The sequence below is a fragment of the Conger conger genome, chromosome 16 (genome assembly GCF_963514075.1).
Source record: "Conger conger chromosome 16, fConCon1.1, whole genome shotgun sequence".
NCBI lineage: Eukaryota > Metazoa > Chordata > Actinopteri > Anguilliformes > Congridae > Conger > Conger conger.
Genome location: NC_083775.1, coordinates 33,225,595 through 33,246,977, shown reverse-complemented (window position 1 = coordinate 33,246,977; position 21,383 = coordinate 33,225,595). Strand labels below are relative to the sequence as shown.

Sequence of the window (21,383 nt, the reverse complement as noted above, 5' to 3'; positions counted from 1 at the left end):
TGAACAATTTTAGCAAGGCCTATGCAGCGTAACTCAGCCACAGTCTGTTTGAAATCCTAATTCTTCTTTATAATTTTAGTGTTGTCAGTCATTCTTTTCAACTTTTTCCTGTTCTTTTGAGAGGTTCTGAGTTTGTTTTGTGCTGAGATTCTTTTATCCGTTTTGTATCCGTTTTGTCTATTTTACATGCTAGCCCAACTTTTGCTCTGATAGATATTTCTCATTACATTTCTGCTTCCATTCCGCCCATCCTTACTATCCACACTGGGCGATGGGCTCCCCCTCTATTTCTTCCCATTGGGGAGTTTTTACTCTCCGTTTGATTATTTTTCTCCCCACTGGTGAGAATTCTTATTTCTAACCTTATTAGTTGCTCATTTTCAGGCCTGGTTTTTGCCCAATTTTCCCTTTTCTGTTTCCTCTGTAAAGCATGTTCATGACCGCGTCTCTCCAAACGCAATACAAATGAAATGAAATGAACTGAATGGATTCTCTCTCCCTCCCCCTCTCCCTCCCTGCGGCAGGTGGGTGATGCGATGAGGAGGATGCAGGAACGGAACAACATCGGCAAGGTCATCCTCCTGCCTGAGCCCAAGAAGGAGGAACCCAAGAAGGAGGAGGAAGAGAAGAAAGAGGAGAAGAACGAGGAGAATAAAGAGGAGAAGAAAGAGGAGAAAAAGGAGGAGCCAAAGAAAGAGGAGGCCAAGAAAGAGGAGAAACAAGAGGAGCCCAAGAAGGAGTGAAATGTAGATTCGGGGGTGCCCCTGCCTGGCGAATGGGGAAGGTGCAGGTTGTTGTTTTTATGGGGTGAGGGACTGAGGGTTGGGCCCTTGTTTAATTTTTACCACAGTTTGAGTCACCACAGATCATCTTTCTGCTCTCCTCTCCTGTCCTGCTGGGGAATCACTGCCCTGGGCTGCCCCACCCCCCTCCCCACAATGGTCCTCCTACACCAGGGGGCAATTAATCCCTCAAACGCTCTCATACATTTGCCCCCTTAATTGGACATGCGATCAGATATTTTAGTAATCCTCTCCATGATTAAACCCTTAAATCTGATCCATGTGGAACAGGAACCCCCCACACTCTCCCCATTGGCTTAGACTGCGGATGAGTTCTACCTGCCACACTTCCCTTTTTTTTTTTTCTTTAAATGTTCCCGCCCACCCCCAATATAGCACCCCCTCCCCCTCCTTTCTCACAATGCTCCCAGACTCGCAGACAGACCGAACCCTCTGACACCCTCACCTTATCCGACCGTCTTCAGAACCTTCGCGGTTGTGACGTCACACACGGTAGCCGTGGCTGCGTCAGCATTGTAGGTGATTGGCTGTTGGCTGCCCAGAGATAGTTGCTTGCACATAAGCTTATTGGCTACCCCCCTCTGAGGAGTAGATATTTTTCGCTGAAGCATGTTTTGGCCTGTTAACTGAGTGGATACTTAGCCATTTCATTTCAGTTATAATCAATCACAACTTTTTGCCTGTTTCACCCTAAAATGATGAGTATTTATGTTACATTCACATCCAGTAAGCGGTGTTGTCATGTTGAATGTAGTGTTATGGTATTTCTTTGGTAATTGGATGACATTATCCCTTTAATCTCAGTATTGTTAAGACCTGTACTTTTTTAGGTGAGTTCTTACGCAGAATTTGCTTAATGAACGATTGGAATTGCCTGAAAACATTTCTAAAAACGAACCATTTGTTGTTTTTTAAAAAAGTGAATACTGGCTGAGATGTTATCGCTCGTTGTTGCCATCGGCTGTAGTTTGCAGGCAAAAATGCGGTTTGATCTCAAATTTTATTCCTGCTGGTCTATTGGGATCCTCCTCTGGTGCTCTGTTTCCTGGACCGTTTCCCATAATTCTCCTGTCTCGCCTCGGTGACATTTGCTTGTTGTGCTGCAGCCAGGGAAAAAGCCAGCTAGAAAAAGACCGAACCTACCCTAGTGATGAGTCTCAGCCCCACCCTTCCTCCTCTGTCTCTCTCCGTTTTCCCCTCTCTCCACCCCCCCCCCCCTTCCTCGGGTCGGCATAGCAACAGGCATCCAGCTCATCAGAGATGTTAGCGAGGTACGACACACTCTCTCTCTCTCCCTCCCTCCCTCCCTCTCTCTCTCCCTCCATCCCTCCCTCTCTCCCTCCCTCCCTCTCTCTCTCTCTCTCTGCCAGAGGCTGTTCGTCATGTATGACTCATTCCCCGTTACATGCAAAGGTCCAGCCAGTTCAGGATTAATACCTTACTATGTGAAGCTTTCATGGTTTTGCACAAATAAGTTTAATTGTATTGACTCAGAGCTTCACCTCTCCTCCCCCACCACCACCACAACAACCCCCGCTCTCTGTTCCAAGTATTGCGCCTCTCCCCAGAGCAGTCCCCGTCAAGATATACAGAAATATGATTATTTTTACTAACGTCTCCGTGGTCGCCAGTGTTTGGTGTCCAATCTAATCTGTACACCATCATATATTTATGTTGGTTCTGTTAGGTCTGTCTGTGGGTCTGGGTCCGTCTGGTCTGTGGTGGCTCTTTAGTAAAGAGACTGAAAAGGTGTGTTGCCAGTTGTTTTAGCATGAGCTGCTTCACTCATGTTTTGTGAGTGTGTTGTGTGTGTGTGTGTGTGTGTGTGTGTGTGTGTGTGTGTATGCATGTGTGTGTGTCCTGAGATCTAAAACACTCTTCTCCTTAGCCACTCTTCCTCCAAATCATTCCAGGATTTTCTCCCATTATATATTCAAAATGACTGCTCTCTGTTCTGAGGTCTGGGTAGGGCTGCCTTAGCTGGCTCTGTTCTGAGGTCTGGGTAGGGTTGCCTTACCTGGCTCTGTTCTGAGGGCTGGGTAAGGCTGCCCCGCTGGTACTGTGCCCATAGGGCTGGCTACGTTTGGGTGTTTTGCACTCTCCCAACCAGCCGTGTTGCACTTCCAGGATTAACTGGCGCTCTTAACGGCAGTACGCCCCGGGCCTTTCCAGCCGTCTTTACAGCCAGCTGTGATTCATAAGGTGTTCACCAGGAGCTGAATTTCCCTCACGGGATATTCGCAGCACCCCCTGGTGGTGATGTGTGCACATGAACGAGAGCTCGTAAACCCCTGCAGGGTCTCGTCTCCAGCCCCTGGTTCTGGCTGTAGCTCAGCGGTGCCTGCTGAGATGAAAATTTGACAGGGCAGAAAACTTCCCCTTAAATTGATTATGGTTTTCAAACCGTTTTCAGTCGTTTCCCTTGATTGACAATTGTTAATTCACTGGTTCAAAATAGGGCTTAGGTGGTGACTTGGTACTCAGTCCGGCTTTACTGCTGTGTACTTACTGTGAACTCGATGTGTTGCCTCCCTGTGTTTGGCTACATTTATAATGTAAAGTCTGCAAGAGACATCATAATACATTATAGTACATGGCCGGGCTATGAGAAATGAAACTCATAGCATAAGTGACAAATTGGAATGATGAACTCAAGTATATTATTCAATATTTTTAAAATACGTGTAGGCCTACTCTTTGTTCTCCGTACTCACACTGATAATATTCATGCCAAAATTCAGCAATGTGCGGATTCTGACATTTAAACGATCTCCTATAAACTATCTCCGATAGTTAACCAAGTGGTTAAAGTTAACCAACCATGTTTTTCCGTTAAGTGTATGTCGCGATTAGAACTGACCTTTCTTCATTGATTTTGTCATTTAATCCCCCTCACATGATGTGAAGAATGAAGCCGTTTGTTTACCTGCCCATTGATTATTCAGATCCTTCGGACACTTGTTTTTCAAGGAAAATGAAGGCCTGTTTTTTTCATTCTGCCCCGTCTATTTTCAGCTCACCAACCACCTCTGTGTTTAGGAGAAGGAGTAACTGTGTTTATCTGGTTTTGGGAGTAACTGTTTATCTGGTTCTGTTCTTTTTCCTGCTTTTTTGCTGGGTTTTCTGTGTTCCTGTGGATGGTGTAGTGCAGCGTGATTAACAAGTGCTAAAGTGAAGAATGTTGTGATTTATGTACATTGTTACTTTTAATTTCTTTTGTTTCTCTTTGTACACGAGGGTTTAAATTCAAAGTGACATGCTCTTAATGGGGACCTGCCGCAGTGCATTCCTTCAGAGTGACCGCAGTTGTACTTCCTCAAAGGCCTTGACCAAGTGTGCCAAATCATGTGTGCGCCCTTCTTGACTTCGCTTTGACAACAAGCCATTTCTTTTTTTTTTTTTTTTACTTTTTCTCCAATTGTGTTGCTGCCTCCATAGCACATGGATACCCTTTCTGTGACCAAAAACAAAAAAAACATAAAAATTCTTGCACTCTGTATGGTTTCTCTCTTAAATATTTGTGTTGGCTGACTTTTTTTTGCTGCAGCTGAACTCCAGTTCCATCGCTGTAATTCTCCCTTTGCCAAACTGTCAAGCATTCCCAGTGCCTCTTTTGTGACGAATGCCAGATTACCTCCTCAAACTTTCCAGCCCCTGTGGGATCTTCCTGCACTGCTTCCAGATGAGCGCAAAGGGTAGACCAGGTGACTCGCGTAATGCACAGTGTTAAAACGGTCAGTGTTAAATCAAGTCTGTCAGAGTGATTTTCCAAAGTAGATAATTAGACGACCTATTATCCACTGTGGACTAATGGTAAAGACTTTCGGCCCATAATAATATCTTACTTTTCTCAAACGCAAACCTGCGATGGGTCCGGTCTGAATGTCTTGAGCGTGCCGCGGTGCATTATGGGTAGGCCGGTCAAGCACGCTGACGTGCTGCCTTGCGGCTGAGCGCGTAAAATGCACGAGAGCTTTAGCGTAGTCCGCTAAACACGGCATCGCATGCCAAGCTTCCATACGGCATCTCCACATCCTCATCCTGTTGCTCTGGAGAGGGTTCGGGCAGTGAGGAGGAGGAAGCAGATGCTCGCTCCAGCTGCGGAGGTCAGTCACGAGGGAACGCTGGCTCCTCAGCCAGACGCGCGTCTCCACGCCCAAATTCCGCTTCTCCTCTGGCCGCCAGACATTCTTTCAGGTTGTCAACTCGCAAAAAAAAAAATAAGAAAGGAAACCTCAATTTTATTTACGTAATTTGAATTCTCCCAGCGTGATTTTTCCTGCTTTAATTGAGACCAAATGGCCGGGGCCTTAGTTGGGGTGGGGCTAGAAAGTGACTGGATTCTTACAAGATGGCTTTCGGATGAGCCAATCTCCCCCACCCTCCCCCCCGGCCCCTAAGGCCTAATGGCTTTTCCAGCCCTGTTATTCTCTATCCTTCTGCAGCCTGCTAGCCAAGGCCAGGTCACGACTCTAAGCTGGGTCTGAACACACCCAGTGTCAAATTCTGGTCAGGAACAGCACTGCGACATCCTTCCAACCAGCAGTAAAGTAGACCTGGCTTTGGAAATTAAATGAAGCAAATCTTTTGGCTGAGATTAGTACCTCAAAACTTGCGTCAGCTGTACTGACGCAACCAGTGAACTGAATGAAACGCATTACATATTTGGCTATAAGCAGTATGTTTTTGGTATTTTCTTTCGTTTAATTCACAATTAGGCTGATCATAAAATACTCGTATTTTAGGGTTCGGGTATTTACTGGCCCCACCACTTCAAAGGTATGCTTGTCCAATCCGAATTTAACCGTGGGCTAAAACAAGAAAACAAGATCTGAACCAAGTGCTTAGAAACAAGCTCTTCTGTCTGGAGATTCTGGTTTTGTGTGAGCGGCAGCCCTTCGGACATAAAATATTCTCACAAAGCTACTGGAACGTTCTGTCAATATTATAACATTGGCGCTACATGACAGCCACGTCGTGATGTTTTGTATTCCCTGGGGGTGCGCCGTTTCCCTGTTCTAGTTCACCGCGTTGTCTCTGGCCTCTCACAGCTGCGCGGCTGTGCCAAAGCAGAGTGTGTGCGGAGGCGTAGGTGCCAAACCGAATGGGGGAACGTGAGATGCACCTGTCACACAGTCTGCGTGAAACAGGCCAAACCCCCGTCAGACAAAACATAGGCTGACCACCAGGTACTTCCATCCGCCGGGCAGCGATGCTGCCAGGCAACGTTGTCAGTGTTATGAAGATGTGCGGGCTGGCTCGCTGTAAGCGTGTTTGGCAGACAGATGAAATCACTCCGTGGCTTATTGCCTTTCCGAGCAGCAGTACAGCACGTTTGTCGATGTGCTAGTAACCGAAGTCGTAATTACTTCAAACTCAAAGTGCCATTGCAGAGAAAACCGTGAGTTAGCGCTTTACTTGACCCCCCCCTCGTCATAAGGCCGACATAACGCTGTCATCAACATGACTTAACAGCTGTCACAAGATAGCATAACAAATGAGGTCACTTCCTGTCAAATTGTATAACTCGTACTTTTTTCGGTAAATGTTATGACCGATTCTCCAATAAAGGTATGAATTGTGTCATTTGACATAACCTGACATCATGTTATGCCGTCTTGACCGCTGTTGTGTCATGTGAATGACAGTGTTATGTAAGCCTTACGGCGAGGGGTTCAAGTGGTGTTACTGTAATTACCAGCCTGTGATTGATGGTTACTGCAGCCATTCTCTTAGCTGCTGCAGGTTTCCAGCCAGGATCACTCGTTCGGTCTAGAAAACACCTGTGTGCTCTACCAGTATTAGATTTTGTTCCTTTTTTTTTGTCGCATTTGCTTATTTTTCTGCAATTGCAGTGTCTGCTTTGTACTTAAACCCTTTTGAAGAAATGCTGCTTCCGTGCTTGAATCCAGGTTGACCACGTGTTTGCGGTGCTGTTCACATGGACTAGAACTTGTAATGCTTTCCTGTGTGATGTTACCATATGCCTTACATGTTTCTCCAATTAATAAAAAGCTTAACACAAAAATGTTGTGGTTGGTGCGCGTTCATTTCGGTATTCAAATGTGACTGTCACCGAAACTGTTCAGTAAGGTCCGTTCTGTCTTCTGAGCTGGGTACATGATAACCAGTTGGGAGAGGAAGTCTATAACCAAAAATGAAGAAGTGCATGTAAATGCAAATGTAACACAGAAAGTTAGTAGTATTGTTTATGCCTGCAAAATGTGTATGGTTGTGTGAACCATTATGTCTTTTCTTTGTATCGAGCTGGTGAGGGTAAATTTAAGACTGCAGAAAAATAGTCAAGTTTGTTCACTTAATTTAATGCCACAGCAATGCTCAGCAGTTCATAACTTATTGCATCATCACACTAAATCCCCCCCCCCCCCCCCCACCTGTTTTCAATAAAGCTCTCAAAGCCAAACAAGACGGCTACTGATCAGTTCCAAGGAATTGTACATTCTTCATTTCCTTTGCCAATGTTCGTACCTGGAAATCGTATCTGCACCACGTACACGAATAGACACGTTCTCAAGTGCCCACAGCATTATTGTGAGAAATACACATCTGTGATTGTCGTCTGCTCTCGGCCGGTGCTTCCTTCAGCTCCCGGGATCCTTCAGTCGAGAGGCTGACCTACCCAGAGTCCAGGGCTTCCGTTTCTGCAGTAAGAGTGGGGGGACTGGTAAGACTAGGTATACCGCAGGTGAGCGTCAGCAGATATTGTCCACACATCCTCAAAATGGTTCACGGTACTTCTTACTCATTCCATCATACCAGAACGACTCCAGCCCCATTGCCAGGGTCTCTTTTAAAACCTGAATTATTTGACATCGGGGTGTTATTCTTAGGCTCCGAACATTACTTCTCATTACATTATAGGCATTTGGCAGCCGCTTTTATCCAGAGCAACAAAGTGCCTATCCGTAACCAGGTTTTCAACGGAACTGGTTGGCTGGCAATACCATCCATCCATGCGGTTAGCTCACCCGGGTGTTCTCTATTAGATGTCCTCTGGAAATATTTCCGTCCTGGTGTGTGCTTTTTGCAGCGTTTCTGAATTTGCAGGGCATTTCTAAATAGAGCGCATGTGTTGTCAAATTGGTGAATGCGGAGTACGTTTCAAATGTAGCATGTGTTTAGCACTTCAGAGCCACTGGGCTAGTGTTCCTACCCACACAGAACATAGTATTTTTTCCATATAGAGTGATCTATTTCCCAATAAGTTCTTTGTAACAATGAACTGCAGTCCTGATAATATTTTCAGCTATTTATCTATACATAATACCAGTGATATTAAGGGAAAACATTAACACATTTGCAATGTACAATACACTGTCATGTATTACAATATATTTTTCAATCTATGTATAAATATTCTTGTTGTGTAAGGGCACAGCATGTGAAAAGGATAACTGCTCTCCTGGACATGAGACACCGCTGAATTGGTGGATGGTAAATGTGTTTCTAAAATGACTGTGCGGCACTCACTTCCTGTGCACTGCTTCCTGTCTGGGTATAGCTATAAAACCGTTATCAATGATGCATCTTGACAGGCCTTTACTTTCCGATCCCTGTAGACTTGCAGCACCCCTTGTGGTCATCCTTTGTTACTGTAATAACCCCACCCTCTCACTGTAATCTCAGGTCAGCCAGTGGTGTGGTAAAATCAATCCCTCAAAGTGGCTCCATTTCAATGCTTTTGAATTGATGTCAGCTAGTTAAATACTACTGCACACAACTATTCATATAGGCCACAATATTTATATATTTTACAGAAATTAAGACTTTTTTTGGGTGAATCACCAGATTACAACCATAAACTATTCTGACCATTCAGAGTTTATAGGCAGAGCTGAATACCATATTATTTGTAAGACCCTTTGAGTTGAGTAACGGATCTGGGGGGCCAGCAGAAAAGGACATGCAGAGAAAGTGAACCTTGCTGAGTATTTGTTGGCTTGAGTCCACTCACCCAGACTTCCCACTGTCAGTCCTGGTCTCGTGAGGTCCCCGACCCCGGGCGACTCTGGCCCCTCTGTCCCCTGCTCTCCCTGGGAGGGTTCCCCGGTCCTGACTGGGACAGGAGCCCAGTACTGGCCATTACCACCGCTTTCCGCGTGGACGCTAACGCTCGGTGAGTAAACACGGCTGCATTGGCTCTGCTGTGCTTACCATCCTTGGGCGAGCCCCTCCGGAGCTTCTCCATGATGATGGGTTCTTTCTGGGCAGCCGATTGACTGGCATGTTGTCCGCCGCCTCCTGATACCCTCTGAGCGTTTTGACTGCGCTCGCCGGCGGCCGGCCCCATCTCCTCTTCTCTCTGTGTCGCCGGCTCCTCCCGCGAGCCGTCCGGGGGAGCGAGGCTGCTACTCTGGTCCGGGTTGTCCTTGTCGACGGTCAGGGAGGTGTCCGAAGTTCCCCCGGCCCACGGCGGCCTCCCTCGCTGCCTTTTCCTCCTCTCGGCTCCGTCGTGGAACACCTCCTCCAGAGCCCCGGCCACCTGGGCGCACAGCTGCCGGGGCCCGGTGATGGCCAGACTCTCCTGCCCTTTCTGGATCTTCACCTTCCGGAACCTTCTCCGCACCTCGTCGCAGCAGATCTCCAGGGTGTCGTCCTGCGGGTCGCCCACGCCCAGCCGGGCCAGCGGCAGCTCCTGCACGACGAAGTCCGTGGCGACCATGGCAACCATGTTCTTGAGCTCCCGCTGGCAGCCGTCCAAACTGGACCGCTCCGCCCCTCTCAAGATTATAGTCGTAACGCCACCGTCTGATTGGCCCTCCTTCATCTGCGACCCCGAGATGATGTCCTCCAGCCGAGCGGAATAGGCCTCCTTCATATATTCCCACATGACTGTAGAAGCCTGCACCTCCGCACTGTACGCCTCCTGTTCCTCTCTGCTGACCCCTGGAGTGCTTTGGTTACCCCTGCTTAGCTTCTCTCCCGAACCACTAGCCTCGCCCACTTTCTGATCCCGTTTGTTCCTGGTATAGCCAGAGAAACTGCTAGACCGTCTCAATGTGGTTTTGAAGTTAGATTCTGAACAGGGGGTAGTGGCTGACTGGACCCTTCTCTCTCCAAACAGGTCCATGTATTGCAGAGAGCTCAGGGAACTCCCGAGCTGCAGCTTTTCATTGGGCAGGCCTGAGTCTATCAGAGTGGAGCACAAGAAGGACCTGCTCTCCGCAGAGGCAGCTGATAGAGGATCCGACTGCTCCAATGGGATGTCCTGCCCTTTTGAACCAAACTTTCTTTGGTCTTCCAGATTTAGACCACCGACACCTACCCCTTGCCTCTCTTTACCAAATATTTGACCACTGCCGAAAACTGGACCACTGCCTAGGAGGGAATTGATGTCTAGCCGTTGTTTATGAGCAGAGGAAAACTCCGGAAAGGCACCGAATGCACTGCTAGATGTCGACAGTGTGTTTCCAAGCCTGGTGCCTAGCCTATCCTGCCCACGATCCCTGCCCTGTGTGTCCCTTAATCTGGCAGCCGAGCTGTACTCCCTGGCTCCTTCCAGACTGCCACCCATGAAGGTCGTGAGTGTTTTCCCCGTGCTGGTACCCGGCCCAGCCCGGTCCAGCCTCGGGCGAAGCCTCTCTTCCTCTTCGGCGCGCAGGTCCAGCAGGAAGCGCTTGGCTTCCGCGACGTCGCTGCTGCTGCCCACGATGGAGATGTGCTTGCGGTCCTCTCCCAGCAGCAGCCGGGGCAGCTGGGCCTTCAGCACCCCCAGGGCCTGCTGGAGGCCCTCCCGAGGGCCGCAGTCCTTCAGGAGCCGCTCCCTGCACAGCCGGCTCTCCGTCTCCTGGCACAGCCGCCTCAGGTTGCGGCGTGCCTCCTGCAGGCCCCCTTCCCCCGGCGTCTGCCCCCGCCTGGCCTGCAGGACCAGGGTGGTGACGCCCGCCGCGGTCACGTCGAGAGCCTCCACCCCGTGCCGCCTCAGCACGCTCTCGTACTCCTCCCCACAGCGCTTCTGAAGGTAGCGGAAGGTATCTATGTCCACAACCACGGACTGATCGTAATCCTGCAGCAGGGGTTCCGCCCGTGGCCCCCTTCTCCTGCTGGTCCCGCTACTGCCCTCTAGTGTCCGGCAAGGAGGAACCTCAGGGGAAACCCGACCAAAGCCTCCCAGATCTGGGACAGAGGCCTGTCTTGTAGGTTTTTCTAAAGTTTCAGGTTTTTCTAAAAAGCCCAGCAGCTGGGCGACTATGGCCTGGACCACAGAGAAAGGCCCGCTCAGCGTGCAGAGTCCCGCGGGAAGGTCGAAGCCACACTGGACCCCAGGAGAGCTCTGCTGCACGCTGGTCAGCGCCTCCTTCCCCATCGGCAGCCAGTTATAGTCCACTGTCACCGTCATGCACATGAACACCTCACGGGAAGAGAAACAAAGATGTCAAGAGAGGCGTGTGGCTAAATATAGCAGTGCGCCCACGCCCTGCCCCCCCCTAAATATAGCAGTGCGTCCACGCCCTGCCCCTGGAGAGACACGGTGTCTGCCGCCTTTTATTTTCACCACAATCAATACCTAGACCCAAGAAACCAAAAGCAGGTCTGAACTTGGTGCAAAATAATACAGTGCAACCATACTGTATTATTGTATTGTATTAAAAGAATTTGCGGCTTTTCGTTTTTCCTTACCTGCAAATTTTCTAATTGAATTCAGCTCTAGAAACCAAAATTTGAGGTGAACTTAAGTTGGCTTGGAAAAGCCAAGGATGGTAACAGAAATAGGTAACATTCATGTTAGTATTTTGACTTAAATTTGTGGAAATACAGCTAGCTAGCCCTGTTTACCTCTTTTCATCTGTTGTAATGCTCTTTGCACTGTATTGCTTGAAGTGCTATCATTGCATGTGATGCAATCCGGCAGGCATTTCAGTTTTACAGGTGAAACTTAATTCCGGTTACCTTATCCTGGTCGACTTCTTTGCTTGGAAAACTCACAGTGAGTTCGTACTCCTTGTCGTCCACCAATAAAATGTGCTTTCCGTATTGAACCACACTCTGGGCCACTGTGCATGAGGTCACCAAATGGAATGAATCAAGAAAAAGGCAAGAGTAAGCAATTCTGTCTCGTCAATGCAAATTACGCATCATCGTTCCAGTTCATTATGAATCACAAGAATGCCAAGGCAGTGAAACGCATGGCCGTGTCCTGCAAAGTGCAAAGGTGTGCAAAAGAGATGGACGGTGGCCAGTGTATGCAAATGGGATGGGGGGGTAGTGTGGCTTCGGGAGCGACTCCCTACTCCATCTACTGACCCTGACTGTCCTCAAAGGTAATGAGGGCACAGCTAGGCATCGTCTTGATGATGTTGACTGAGGTGACCTCCCCTCCTCCATGCCTGCTCCTCAGGAAGTGAATGCAGAGCTTGTCTGTCAGCCGGTCTTCTTCGATGTCTGTGGGTAAACCGCTCACCGTGACTGTACAGCCCTCTGCTTCCATCTGGTGGACAGAAACCATACTGTCATTAACGTACCGTAGACCCCCGTTCCTCAATTCACAGTCCTCCAGGGTTGAGAACTGCTGGTTTTCCATCCTCGCTTTACCTGGGGGCTCAGGTAAGAACACAGTCAGGCCAATCAACCAACGGTTAATTACCCGGGAAGAAATAAGAACAGGTCCAGATTTGGATTTTCAGGGCCAGATTTGACTAGCTCTGACATAGGCCCACAGGATGAAATGAAAAAAGTAATCATCACATGAGGTATTCTCGTTCAGGCATAGTTTTAATTGATGGAAAGATATAAATCATATTTCACACTGCATTACACAGAGCACAGATTTGACAATGAGTGAAACTGGTCGCCAGATCATGTCATGGACAACTTGGGTCCCGGAGGTCTGGCGTGCGTAGTTTTTTTTTTTTTTGTTCCAACCAATTACCTTAATTTACTTTTCTGATGGCTCTATAAACTACACTGGTTCACTTCTGTACTTGAGCACAGTAAAATCTTTAGAATATATTTGCAGTCTGTGACTGAAGCTGCTGCATAAAGAAATGTCAGATGAAGATATGAGCTAATTAAACAGTCCTGAAACGGATTGGCCGTTGATGTGCACTCCTTCAGGTCAAAGTCAAGGGAGGATACGGTATTATATGACTGAAAATTGCGCCTTTTCGTTTTTCCTCACTGCTCATTTTCTTATTAAATTCAGTTCAGCGATGGAGAAAATTATTACTAAAACTGCAAAGCAATGTTTGAGGATAAACTTTAAGTTCGCTTGAAAAGGACAAAGAAATAGAGTAAAACGCTAGCTAGCCAATGTTAGCTCGGTAACGTTAGCTAGCTTCAGTTAAATTGACGGAAATACGTCTGTTATATATATTCAACTGACTTGAAATATCTTGCAGGAAGTAACATAACACAGTTAAATGTTGAAGTACACTCACAAGTATCGTAACTAAAAGAAAACTAACTGGGCGTAATATTAGTTTGCATTGGACTCGCATTGATGTTAGCGTTACTCACCTTGACAGAGATTTCGTCCGTTGGAAGCTTTTTTAGAGAGATGGTCTGTTATGTATCTGTGGAAGCTGCAGCGGCCGATTGTGATGTCAGCTGCAAATGTGTTGTTCAGATTCTGAACATTCCATCAATGTTAATCCATGGGTTTTTTCGATATAAAAGCGGAAATATCAGAAAAAAATAGGTGGGCTACTGACACAAAAAGCACAAGCAATGCCATAGCCTACTAGGTGAAACTATTGGCCAAATGTGTTGTGTCTGGCTGAAAAGCTGTAGGATCCCTGGTGTAAAATCCAGCTATGGCTAGCTTGAAACACCAGCTACCAACTCTCAAAACATATCTTGAGCTGGTCAAACCATGTTGAGTATGGAGCTGGTCTTACTGGTCAAGCAGCTAGTACCGGCTGTTTCAAAACTTAGCTTTCAGTAGGGATGGGTAGTGTAGCCTACAGAAAATTGATGTGGAAAAAGAATAGTGGTAGGAGATCCAATAATAAGAACAGTAAGTTAAAAAGTAAGTTAAAAGCTAGCTTTTTCAAGCCAATTTACGGTTATGAGTACTGCATATTATTTTCGCAACGAACAGGACTCAAAATGGATGAGTAATCTATTAAATTAATATGCGATTACATGCTTTTGTTAAAATATTATTGCTAAGGAGCCTGAGCAAAATACAATAGCTTAGCCGGTCTGTAAAGTTACTTTCATTAATCATCGTTGATGGTAAACAAGCCCCTTGCTGTTTACATCCGACATAAATATTTATCAGGTTGCGTTCATGCTAACATGTGGTCCCTTAATTTGCTCGATTAATTTGTAGGCTATCGGTGGTTTTCCCGTCCATATAGCTAGGTCCATATAAACGATGCGCGTTAGAGAAACCAGATGAAAATACTAATTTAAGGAAGTCCAGTAACGTAGACTACATAATTATCTGAAATGACAACAGTTGTGGAGATTACTTTGAGAAATGTCATTTTATAGCGATGTGTATCTCCATAGAGTTGTCCTACGTCGTGGCTATCCTTAATATGCACCTAGATTTTACCTTTTGTTTAATCGTCCGAACGAACACAACGCATTTATGTCGACATCTTCAAGAAACAGAAAGTGAAACACAATACCTAGGCTATTGTATGTTTGAACTCGCACCAACAGTCTCAGTGTGCATGTATGTGGACGAATGCCTAAGCACTGACCGTGGATCAGTGTAAAATCTTGATACGCAATGGCTGGGGTTAAAGTACAAAAAAGCCAGAGCACGCTGATTTAGTTATCATTTTGTTGTTACAGGCCTGGCCACCAACCTCATTGTTCTTCAGTTACGAGGTTCCTAAGGATTGTAAAAACATTTTTTTGGTTTATAACTTTGCCTCAGTTCTGATGTGACCCATCTAGTTTCAGCCCCGTGCAACACACTCCAACGTTCACAGCAGGTTGGTTTGTGTGTGTGTGTGTGTGTGTGTGTGTGTGTGTCCAATATGCATACGTATGCATAGATATGTGTGCACTGCATATAGGCTGGCATGAGGCATTATGTAGCAAACTTACTTCAGATAAAAATGTGGGAAATTGCCAATTTGCCTGTTTCCCCGCAGTCACTATTGTACTCCTTTGAATGTGGGAGGGCTTGAGCTGAAAGTGCCCCGTCTAGTTCTCACAGAACAAGAAAGCTGTGTTCATTTGTTTGCATTACCCTGGGGACAGGTGGAGCCAATGCCGACAGGAGGCATATTTGATTACCCACATACCCACCACCTTTAAGACACAAGATAAGACACCAAATTATTTTTTAACCATTTAATATGGTTTTAAAAACAATCAAGTTTCATCATTCAGGAGGCTGTGCAGAAATTGTAATAATCATGTTTCACTGTTGTGCTGCTTTAACGCAATTAAGGTAGCCTAATTGCACAGCAGTTAGTGAATTTATAGTGAATTTGCATAACGTTTAACTAAATATCGTCTTTAATATCTGTATTTGGGTATGGATTTCCACCCATTCGAAATGACTGTTCACACAGAAGAGAAAGCTTGTGTTGCATTTCTGGTGGTGAATGATGCAAGATAACTACTTCTAGTTTGAGACTTTAATGCAGCGGCGGACTTCTCCTGCGTTGTTGATGAGCCAGAGTGTGTATCTGTCGTAGGTGAGGCTGTGAATAGGCTCCAGGCCGCGCAGGCGTACCCATTCGGTGCCCCGTGGGTTACTGTCGCTGATACCAACTCTGAAAATCCAACCACAGAAAGGACACACCTTAGCAATTGAATGACATCTTCCTTCAGGACATCGTCCGTTAATCAGTATGTTCACCAGCAGTGCAATTTATTTGCGTTTCTGCTCCGCAGTTTTCTGCAGTTAATCAGAACTCACAATCTGTATCCTCCTCCTTTGTAGAGCACGTTTCATGTTGCTACGACTCCAATATTGGCTTTTTTTTTTAAATTGCGACATGCTTATGAGTGTGTGCTGTTGCGTGGGCTGTGCCCAGCTGAGCGCAAGTTGCTGCGTACCTTTCGTAAGGCACGCCCGTGGAGCTCAGCGCAAACACCGACCCGTCAAAGCCGACCTCCACCTTGGACATGCGGACCTTCGAGTCCACAGTCCCCAGTTTCCCGGCACAGTCGCCCGTCTGCACACCTGTCCTGACGTAGACCTCTCCGGCCTCGCCTACCCCCCAGCAGGCGTCAGGCCCGCAGGAGTAGTACCTTAGCTTGCCGGGTATGAGGGTCCAGCCGAGGCTTGGTGAGCCCGGCACAATATCCGCGCAGAAGGCAAGATGGCAGTCTTTCACCCCTGCCAGAAAACCGGTTCCCCCTGCGTCAACCTGCTCCAGTGTCCCTGAGAGAGAGAGAGAAATAAAACGGGAGAGACTTCAAGGACTAAAAGCAACACTTCCAAATTTGACCACACTCATTTTACCACACTCCCTGATAAGCAAGAGGCCCCACTAGCTGCTTTTTTTGTGACAACCTGCCATCAACACCCATCGCAATGACTGTCAACATCTGCAGTCAATTCATAATTTCTTATTGTATATCATATGGCATATGGTATATATGGTAGTATGTGCATATGTGTTGTTTATGTTTATTTATGTTTATGTTGTATAACAGTATATGTTACTGTTGTTTGTTCTCTGTAACATTAGCTTTGGCAACACAGTGTCTGTAGCGTAGTGGTTAAGGTAAATGATTGGGACTGGGACATGCAAGGTCAGTGGTTCTAATCCCGGTGTAACCATAATAAGATCTGCACAGCCGTTGGGCCCTTGAGCAAGGCCCTTAACCCTGCATTGCACCAGGGGAGGATTGTCTCCTGCTTAGTCTAATCAACTGTACGTCGCTCTGGATAAGAGCGTCTGCCAAATGCCAATAATGTAATGTAATGTCTGTCATGCCAATAAAGCACCATGAAATTCAAATAGAAAAATTGAGAGAGAGAGAGTGGGAGAGGGAGACAGACAAAACATTTCTGAATTTGCCTATTATGCTTTAGTGATGCGGTTTTATTATGGCAATAAAACACCATCTGTATTTGAATGAAATGTTTCCCTTTTATGTCAGTCCTGATTTACTGTTGTATATGGATGGGGAGAGTCATCCTTTTCTTACCAATCAGCCATTGCACCAAGGCTATTTTTTACAATTTTGTAGAATCCCCCTCCAAAGGGTAATTTTACTACAGTATGTTAATATCCGTGTCAATTATGCAAAATATGTTAGAAGCAGTTTATCAAACAGAGGTTTTCCATTTGAAGGCATGCAATATCAAACCTGTTAACCTCTGTATGCGACCTGTGTCAAATACTTTATTTGACATACTTTGACTAATCCAATCCTGTCTGAATAGTTGCAGGTTTTTGTTTTGCCCCAGCACTATGACCCCAACTAATGAATTAATCATGGTCCTTGAAAAGTAGAATTGGAGATTTCAGTGTTGGGATAGAATAAGAACCTGCACCCAGACCTTTTTTCCTGCAGGAGATTGGGCACCCCTGCTTTAAATCTTTGGAGCCCGGAAAAATTAATGCAGGTTACTGACTCAGAATTGGTAGAATTGTGTGCATGCCCACAGTCACACCCATATTCAAATGGTTTGTCAAGATAATATGTTTTACAAAGTTAAACCTACAAAAAATATTTATTTTACATATAGATTATAGCCACTTTTATAAATAGACATATTAGACATGCATTCTTACAATCTCAAGAAAAAAAATCAATTGCGAAGTGCATTATATGTTAAACAAATTCAGGTAGGAATTATTTAGTCATAGCACATATCACCTTTGGTATCATATCACTTAATATTTGGTAGCATATAGGCGGCACGGATGGTGTAGTGGGTAGCACAGCCGCCTCACAGCAAGGAGGTCCTTGCATGTTCTCCCTGTGTTCACGTGGGTTTCCTCTGGGTACTCCGGTTTCTTCCCACAGTCCAAAGACATGCAGGTTAGGCAGATTGGAGAGTCTAAATTGCCCGTGGGTATGAGTGTGTGAGTGAATGGTGTGTGTGCCCTGCGATGGACTGGTGACCTGTCCAGGGTGTATTCCTGCATTTCGCCCAATGTATGCTGGGATAGACTCCAGCCCCCTGCGACCCTGTTCAGGAGATAATGGATGGATTTGGTAGCATATCCCTTGCTTGCAATAACTGCATCAAGCCTGCAACCCATTGACATCACCAAACTGTTGCATTCTTCTTTTGTGAAGCTTTTCCAGGCTGTTACTGCAGCCTCTTTCAGTTGTTGTTTCGGGGGGTTTTCCCTTCAATATCCTCTTCAGGAGGTGAAATGTATGCTCAATTGGTTAAGGTCTCGTGATTGACTTGGGCAGTCTAAAACCTTCCACCTTTTCTCCCTAATGAAGTATTTTCTTGTTTTGGCAGTGTATTTTGGGTCATTGCCTTGCTGCATGATGAAGTTCCTCCCAATTAGTTTGGATGCATTTCTCCATAAGTTGGCAGACATAATGTTTTTGTAGACTTCTGAATTCATCCTGCTGCTACCATCATGAGTTTTATTATAATAATCTTAAAATATAGAGAATAAGGATTAGTGAGGCCCCTCCAGAAGCAGCCATGTAAGCCTAAGTCATGATACTTCCTCCACCGTGCTTCACAGATGAGTTTGTATGTTTTGGATCAAGTGCAGATCCCATCTTTCTCCACACTTTGGCCTTTCCATCACTTTGGTAGAGGTCAATCTTGGTCTCATCAGTCCATAAAACGTAAACTTTGTTCCAGGACTTTTGTTGCTCATCTCTTCTTTGCAAATTGTAATCTCACCTTGCGATTCTTACTACTGATGAGTGGTTTGCATCTTGTGGTATAGCCTCTATATTGCCGCTCTCTAAGTCTTCTTCGAACGGTTGATTGAGATACTTTCACCCCTACCCTGTGGATATTTCTGATAAATTTCCCCTGTTTTCTAAGCTTCAGAATGGCTTTTCTCCCAAAGACAGTTCTCTGGTCTTGATGTTGGTTTATCTTTTCTAGCACAAATGCTGTCTTCACAGGCAAAACCCAGGGCTAAAACCAAAAGTAAACATTCAAACTATTTATTGTTTAACCAATCTAGCAGGACACATCTGGGCAACAAGAAACACCTGTCAGTCATATGTTCCAATACTTTTGCTCACCTGATATACAAAAGGTGGTATGTTCTAAGTTGTTTAACAAATCTAGATAAAAATACCAGGAAATAAACGCTTAAATTCAGATCTGTCATCTTTTGACCTCAAACTCAATTGTCTTCAGTGCATAGCAAAAAAAAAAAAAAAAAAAAAAAAAAAAACATACTTTGGAACAGCAACTGTATATGTAATTTCTATAAGACTAATTTTGTTTTCTTTGTACAAATTCTGCATATGAGCACATCTGAAGGGGGCTTTTAATTTTTTTAAAATTATTATTCATTTATTAAAATGTACTAATCAGCATATATGATTTTCACAAAGCGTTTGCATACGGGCACGCATACCTGGGATCTGCTTCCAAGTGTCCTCCTCCAGGGTGTAGAGGTTGCCCTCCAGGTCGGTCGCCCAAACCCCAGCGGGTCCCACAGTGATGTGCTTCATGTGCCCATCCAGGGGTGACCAGCACTTGTTCACCAGCCTCTTGGGCACTTGGTCCAGGCCTATCCCGTACACCCTGCCCTGTCCGGCGTCCAGCTGGCGCATCCGCCCCGGCAACCGCCAGCACTTCAGCTTGATCCCCAGCCCACCTGAGGACGGGGGCGAGCGCGAAAACCAGGGAAAGTAAGAACGACAAATACAAATAAGTGAGAAGCCTTCTTTTGTTTGTTCTGTCCCCCCCCCCCCAATTGTACATTGTTTGATTTTCTGCCCGTTGTTGTCAGTGGTTATATCCAGGGGTTCCCGAGCAATTTCGCAATTGACTGTAGTCCATCCACTTCAAGGTTTGATGTGTTCTGCGTTCAGAGATGCTTTTCTGCATACTGCTGTTGTAGGGCATGGTTATTTGAGTTTTTCAGCACCATTCTCTGTAAACACTGGAGACTGTTGTGTATGAAAATTGCGGGAGATGAACCGTTTCTGACATACTGCAACCACCCCACTTGGCACCAACTATCATTCTACAGTCAGTCACATTTAGTAGTAGTAGTAGTAGTAGTAGTTGTACTAGTAGTAGTAGTAGATTTTGGTCCTTATTAACTAGTTTTATAGAATTAATGCACATAGAAATAATTAATAAAAATATTGACTGAAAAGGTGTAGGCTGAAGCTTTAGTTACAGCTTTTCCGAAATTTGCATATGTATCTAAATCTTATTCTGATGACAGTTACTGTACTCTTGCACAAATTAGCATGCATAAAATACAAAAACATATGTTATCATTATTGTATGAGTATAAGTGCGGCAGACAGTTCAACCCTGATAAGGTGCTCAGTCCAGCAGTATCCCAAAGTCCCATGACAAACATCAGTCTTCCAAGCTCTATACCCAGCCGCTCACCTATCCCAGCAGCCTCAGCTGCCACAATCACTTCCAGCTCACCTTTTGTCTCCCCGTGGCCGCAGGCCACTAAGAGCATTAAAGTCAACCACAGCTGCCTCATGACTCCAAGCACTCTGAATCTCTACCTGTAGAAGAGTCACTCTTCTAGGACCACACCCTCGTCCCCACACCAATCACACGACCACACTCTCCTCTCTCCACCAATCACACGACCACACTCTCTTCACGTGACCACAGCCTCCTCCCTCCACCAAACGCATGACAGTGGCACTTCACTGGATCCTCACTGTTTTGCATACCTCCGTAAAACTCTCCAAACCTGTCCTGAATTACTGAAAACTAATTTTTGTCCATTGCCAGTCGGGGGTCCCAATAATTCTGGAGCCCACTGTATATACCTCATTATAAAGAATTGCCAAAGCTGCAAAAGCAATTTAGAGAGGAATTACCAATCAGAGCTTCTATATTCAGGAAAGCTATTAATAAATATTAATACATTCATCAAATCCAAAAATGTGGTATGGATTTTAAATGCATATGGATAAGGCCTTGAGCTAAAAACAGTGGTGTGTAGATAAATTATAAGTATGGCATTCTATAAATATCATACTTTCAGACAAGATCAGCACTTGATGCTGAGAAGAAGCTAAGAAGATTAAAATATTTACATCATCATAATCTTATCAGTCTTACATGTCATCAGCACGCCATTGATTATAAAAGGGTTTTTTGTTGTGATGTTGAGGAAATATTTTTTGTCGCTTTTCCCCCTCGTCCCTTTTACGTGGGTGAAGTTGTATTGGCAGCGATGATGTTGAAGAAATATTCAGAGTCAATAGTTGCTCATTACAAATCTTTAGTTTAAAATAAAACAGATTAATCTGGGGAGTCTGTGTGCTCCGTGCAAGAAGCTTCCAGAGACCAGAGAATTCCAAAGTAACAGTAGGAAGTATCCTAGTCTTTATACATTATAGCTAACCAATCATTTGTCATATAACATCACATTGTCTCTCTTAACCCGCCTTAATATTTTCTGTCACTCTATGAAAGCTGAGCTGTCTTAACCTTTCGCCTCTATAGTGACGCAGGCAAATTGGCTGGTGATCACTAACTCAAAACATTTC

The 21,383-nt window shown here is 45.5% G+C and overlaps 3 protein-coding genes across 8 annotated transcripts in view; 1 reads left to right on the top strand and 2 right to left on the bottom strand.

Moving 5' to 3' along the window:
- The window catches only part of LOC133114325 (synaptic vesicle membrane protein VAT-1 homolog), a 37,890-nt gene extending 31,059 nt beyond the window's left edge, over window positions 1-6,831 (top strand). Inside the window, exons 6-7 of one of the 2 annotated variants that reach the window (XR_009705545.1) lie at window positions 525-2,810; window positions 2,848-6,831. Coding sequence is in view for 1 of the 2 variants with exons in the window: in XM_061223611.1 (XP_061079595.1) it covers window positions 525-743 (219 nt within the window). In the remaining variant the exon portion in view is untranslated. Of the gene's footprint in view, window positions 1-524 lie in introns of both variants that reach the window. The other variant, XM_061223611.1, reaches the window with a different exon arrangement.
- Window positions 6,832-7,200: 369 nt separating this feature from the next.
- On the bottom strand, window positions 7,201-14,925 carry LOC133114305 (uncharacterized). 5 transcript variants are annotated; one of them, XM_061223572.1, is made up of 6 exons: window positions 14,829-14,862; window positions 13,281-13,392; window positions 12,069-12,252; window positions 11,715-11,818; window positions 8,779-11,175; window positions 7,201-7,465 (listed from the first exon to the last, which is right to left on the bottom strand). In XM_061223572.1, exons 3-5 carry the CDS (start codon window positions 12,250-12,252, stop codon window positions 8,794-8,796), a joined length of 2,670 nt encoding a protein of 889 aa, XP_061079556.1. In that variant the 5' UTR covers window positions 13,281-13,392; window positions 14,829-14,862; the 3' UTR covers window positions 7,201-7,465; window positions 8,779-8,793. The 5 variants fall into 5 exon arrangements, with proteins under 5 accessions (XP_061079556.1, XP_061079555.1, XP_061079557.1 ...); XM_061223571.1 differs by lacking the exon at window positions 14,829-14,862 and adding an exon at window positions 14,326-14,598; XM_061223573.1 differs by lacking the exon at window positions 13,281-13,392 and having other exon boundaries at window positions 14,829-14,925.
- A 186-nt stretch (window positions 14,926-15,111) lies between these two features.
- LOC133114333 (fish-egg lectin-like) lies at window positions 15,112-20,407 on the bottom strand. Its single transcript, XM_061223623.1, has 4 exons — window positions 20,299-20,407; window positions 19,262-19,504; window positions 15,792-16,119; window positions 15,112-15,505 (listed from the first exon to the last, which is right to left on the bottom strand). Exons 1-4 carry the CDS (start codon window positions 20,357-20,359, stop codon window positions 15,355-15,357), a joined length of 783 nt encoding a protein of 260 aa, XP_061079607.1. The 5' UTR covers window positions 20,360-20,407; the 3' UTR covers window positions 15,112-15,354.
- Between the last annotated feature and the right edge of the window lie 976 nt (window positions 20,408-21,383).

Bases quoted from the DNA above. Each gene is read 5' to 3' on its own strand.
- LOC133114305 (XM_061223573.1), bottom strand. From the start codon at position 12,252: ATGGAAGCAGAGGGCTGTACAGTCACGGTGAGCGGTTTACCCACAGAC. The intron at 11,819-12,068 runs GTCAGTAGATGG...CCTCATGCACAG, and splicing joins TACCTTTGAGGACAGTCAGG to TGGCCCAGAGTGTGGTTCAA. The intron at 11,176-11,714 runs GTAACCGGAATT...TCTTCCCGTGAG, and splicing joins AAGAAGTCGACCAGGATAAG to GTGTTCATGTGCATGACGGT.
- LOC133114333 (XM_061223623.1), bottom strand. From the start codon at position 20,359: ATGAGGCAGCTGTGGTTGACTTTAATGCTCTTAGTGGCCTGCGGCCAC. The intron at 16,120-19,261 runs GTATGCGTGCCC...TCTCTCTCTCAG, and splicing joins CACTTGGAAGCAGATCCCAG to GGACACTGGAGCAGGTTGAC. The intron at 15,506-15,791 runs GTACGCAGCAAC...TTGGATTTTCAG, and splicing joins ACGGGCGTGCCTTACGAAAG to AGTTGGTATCAGCGACAGTA.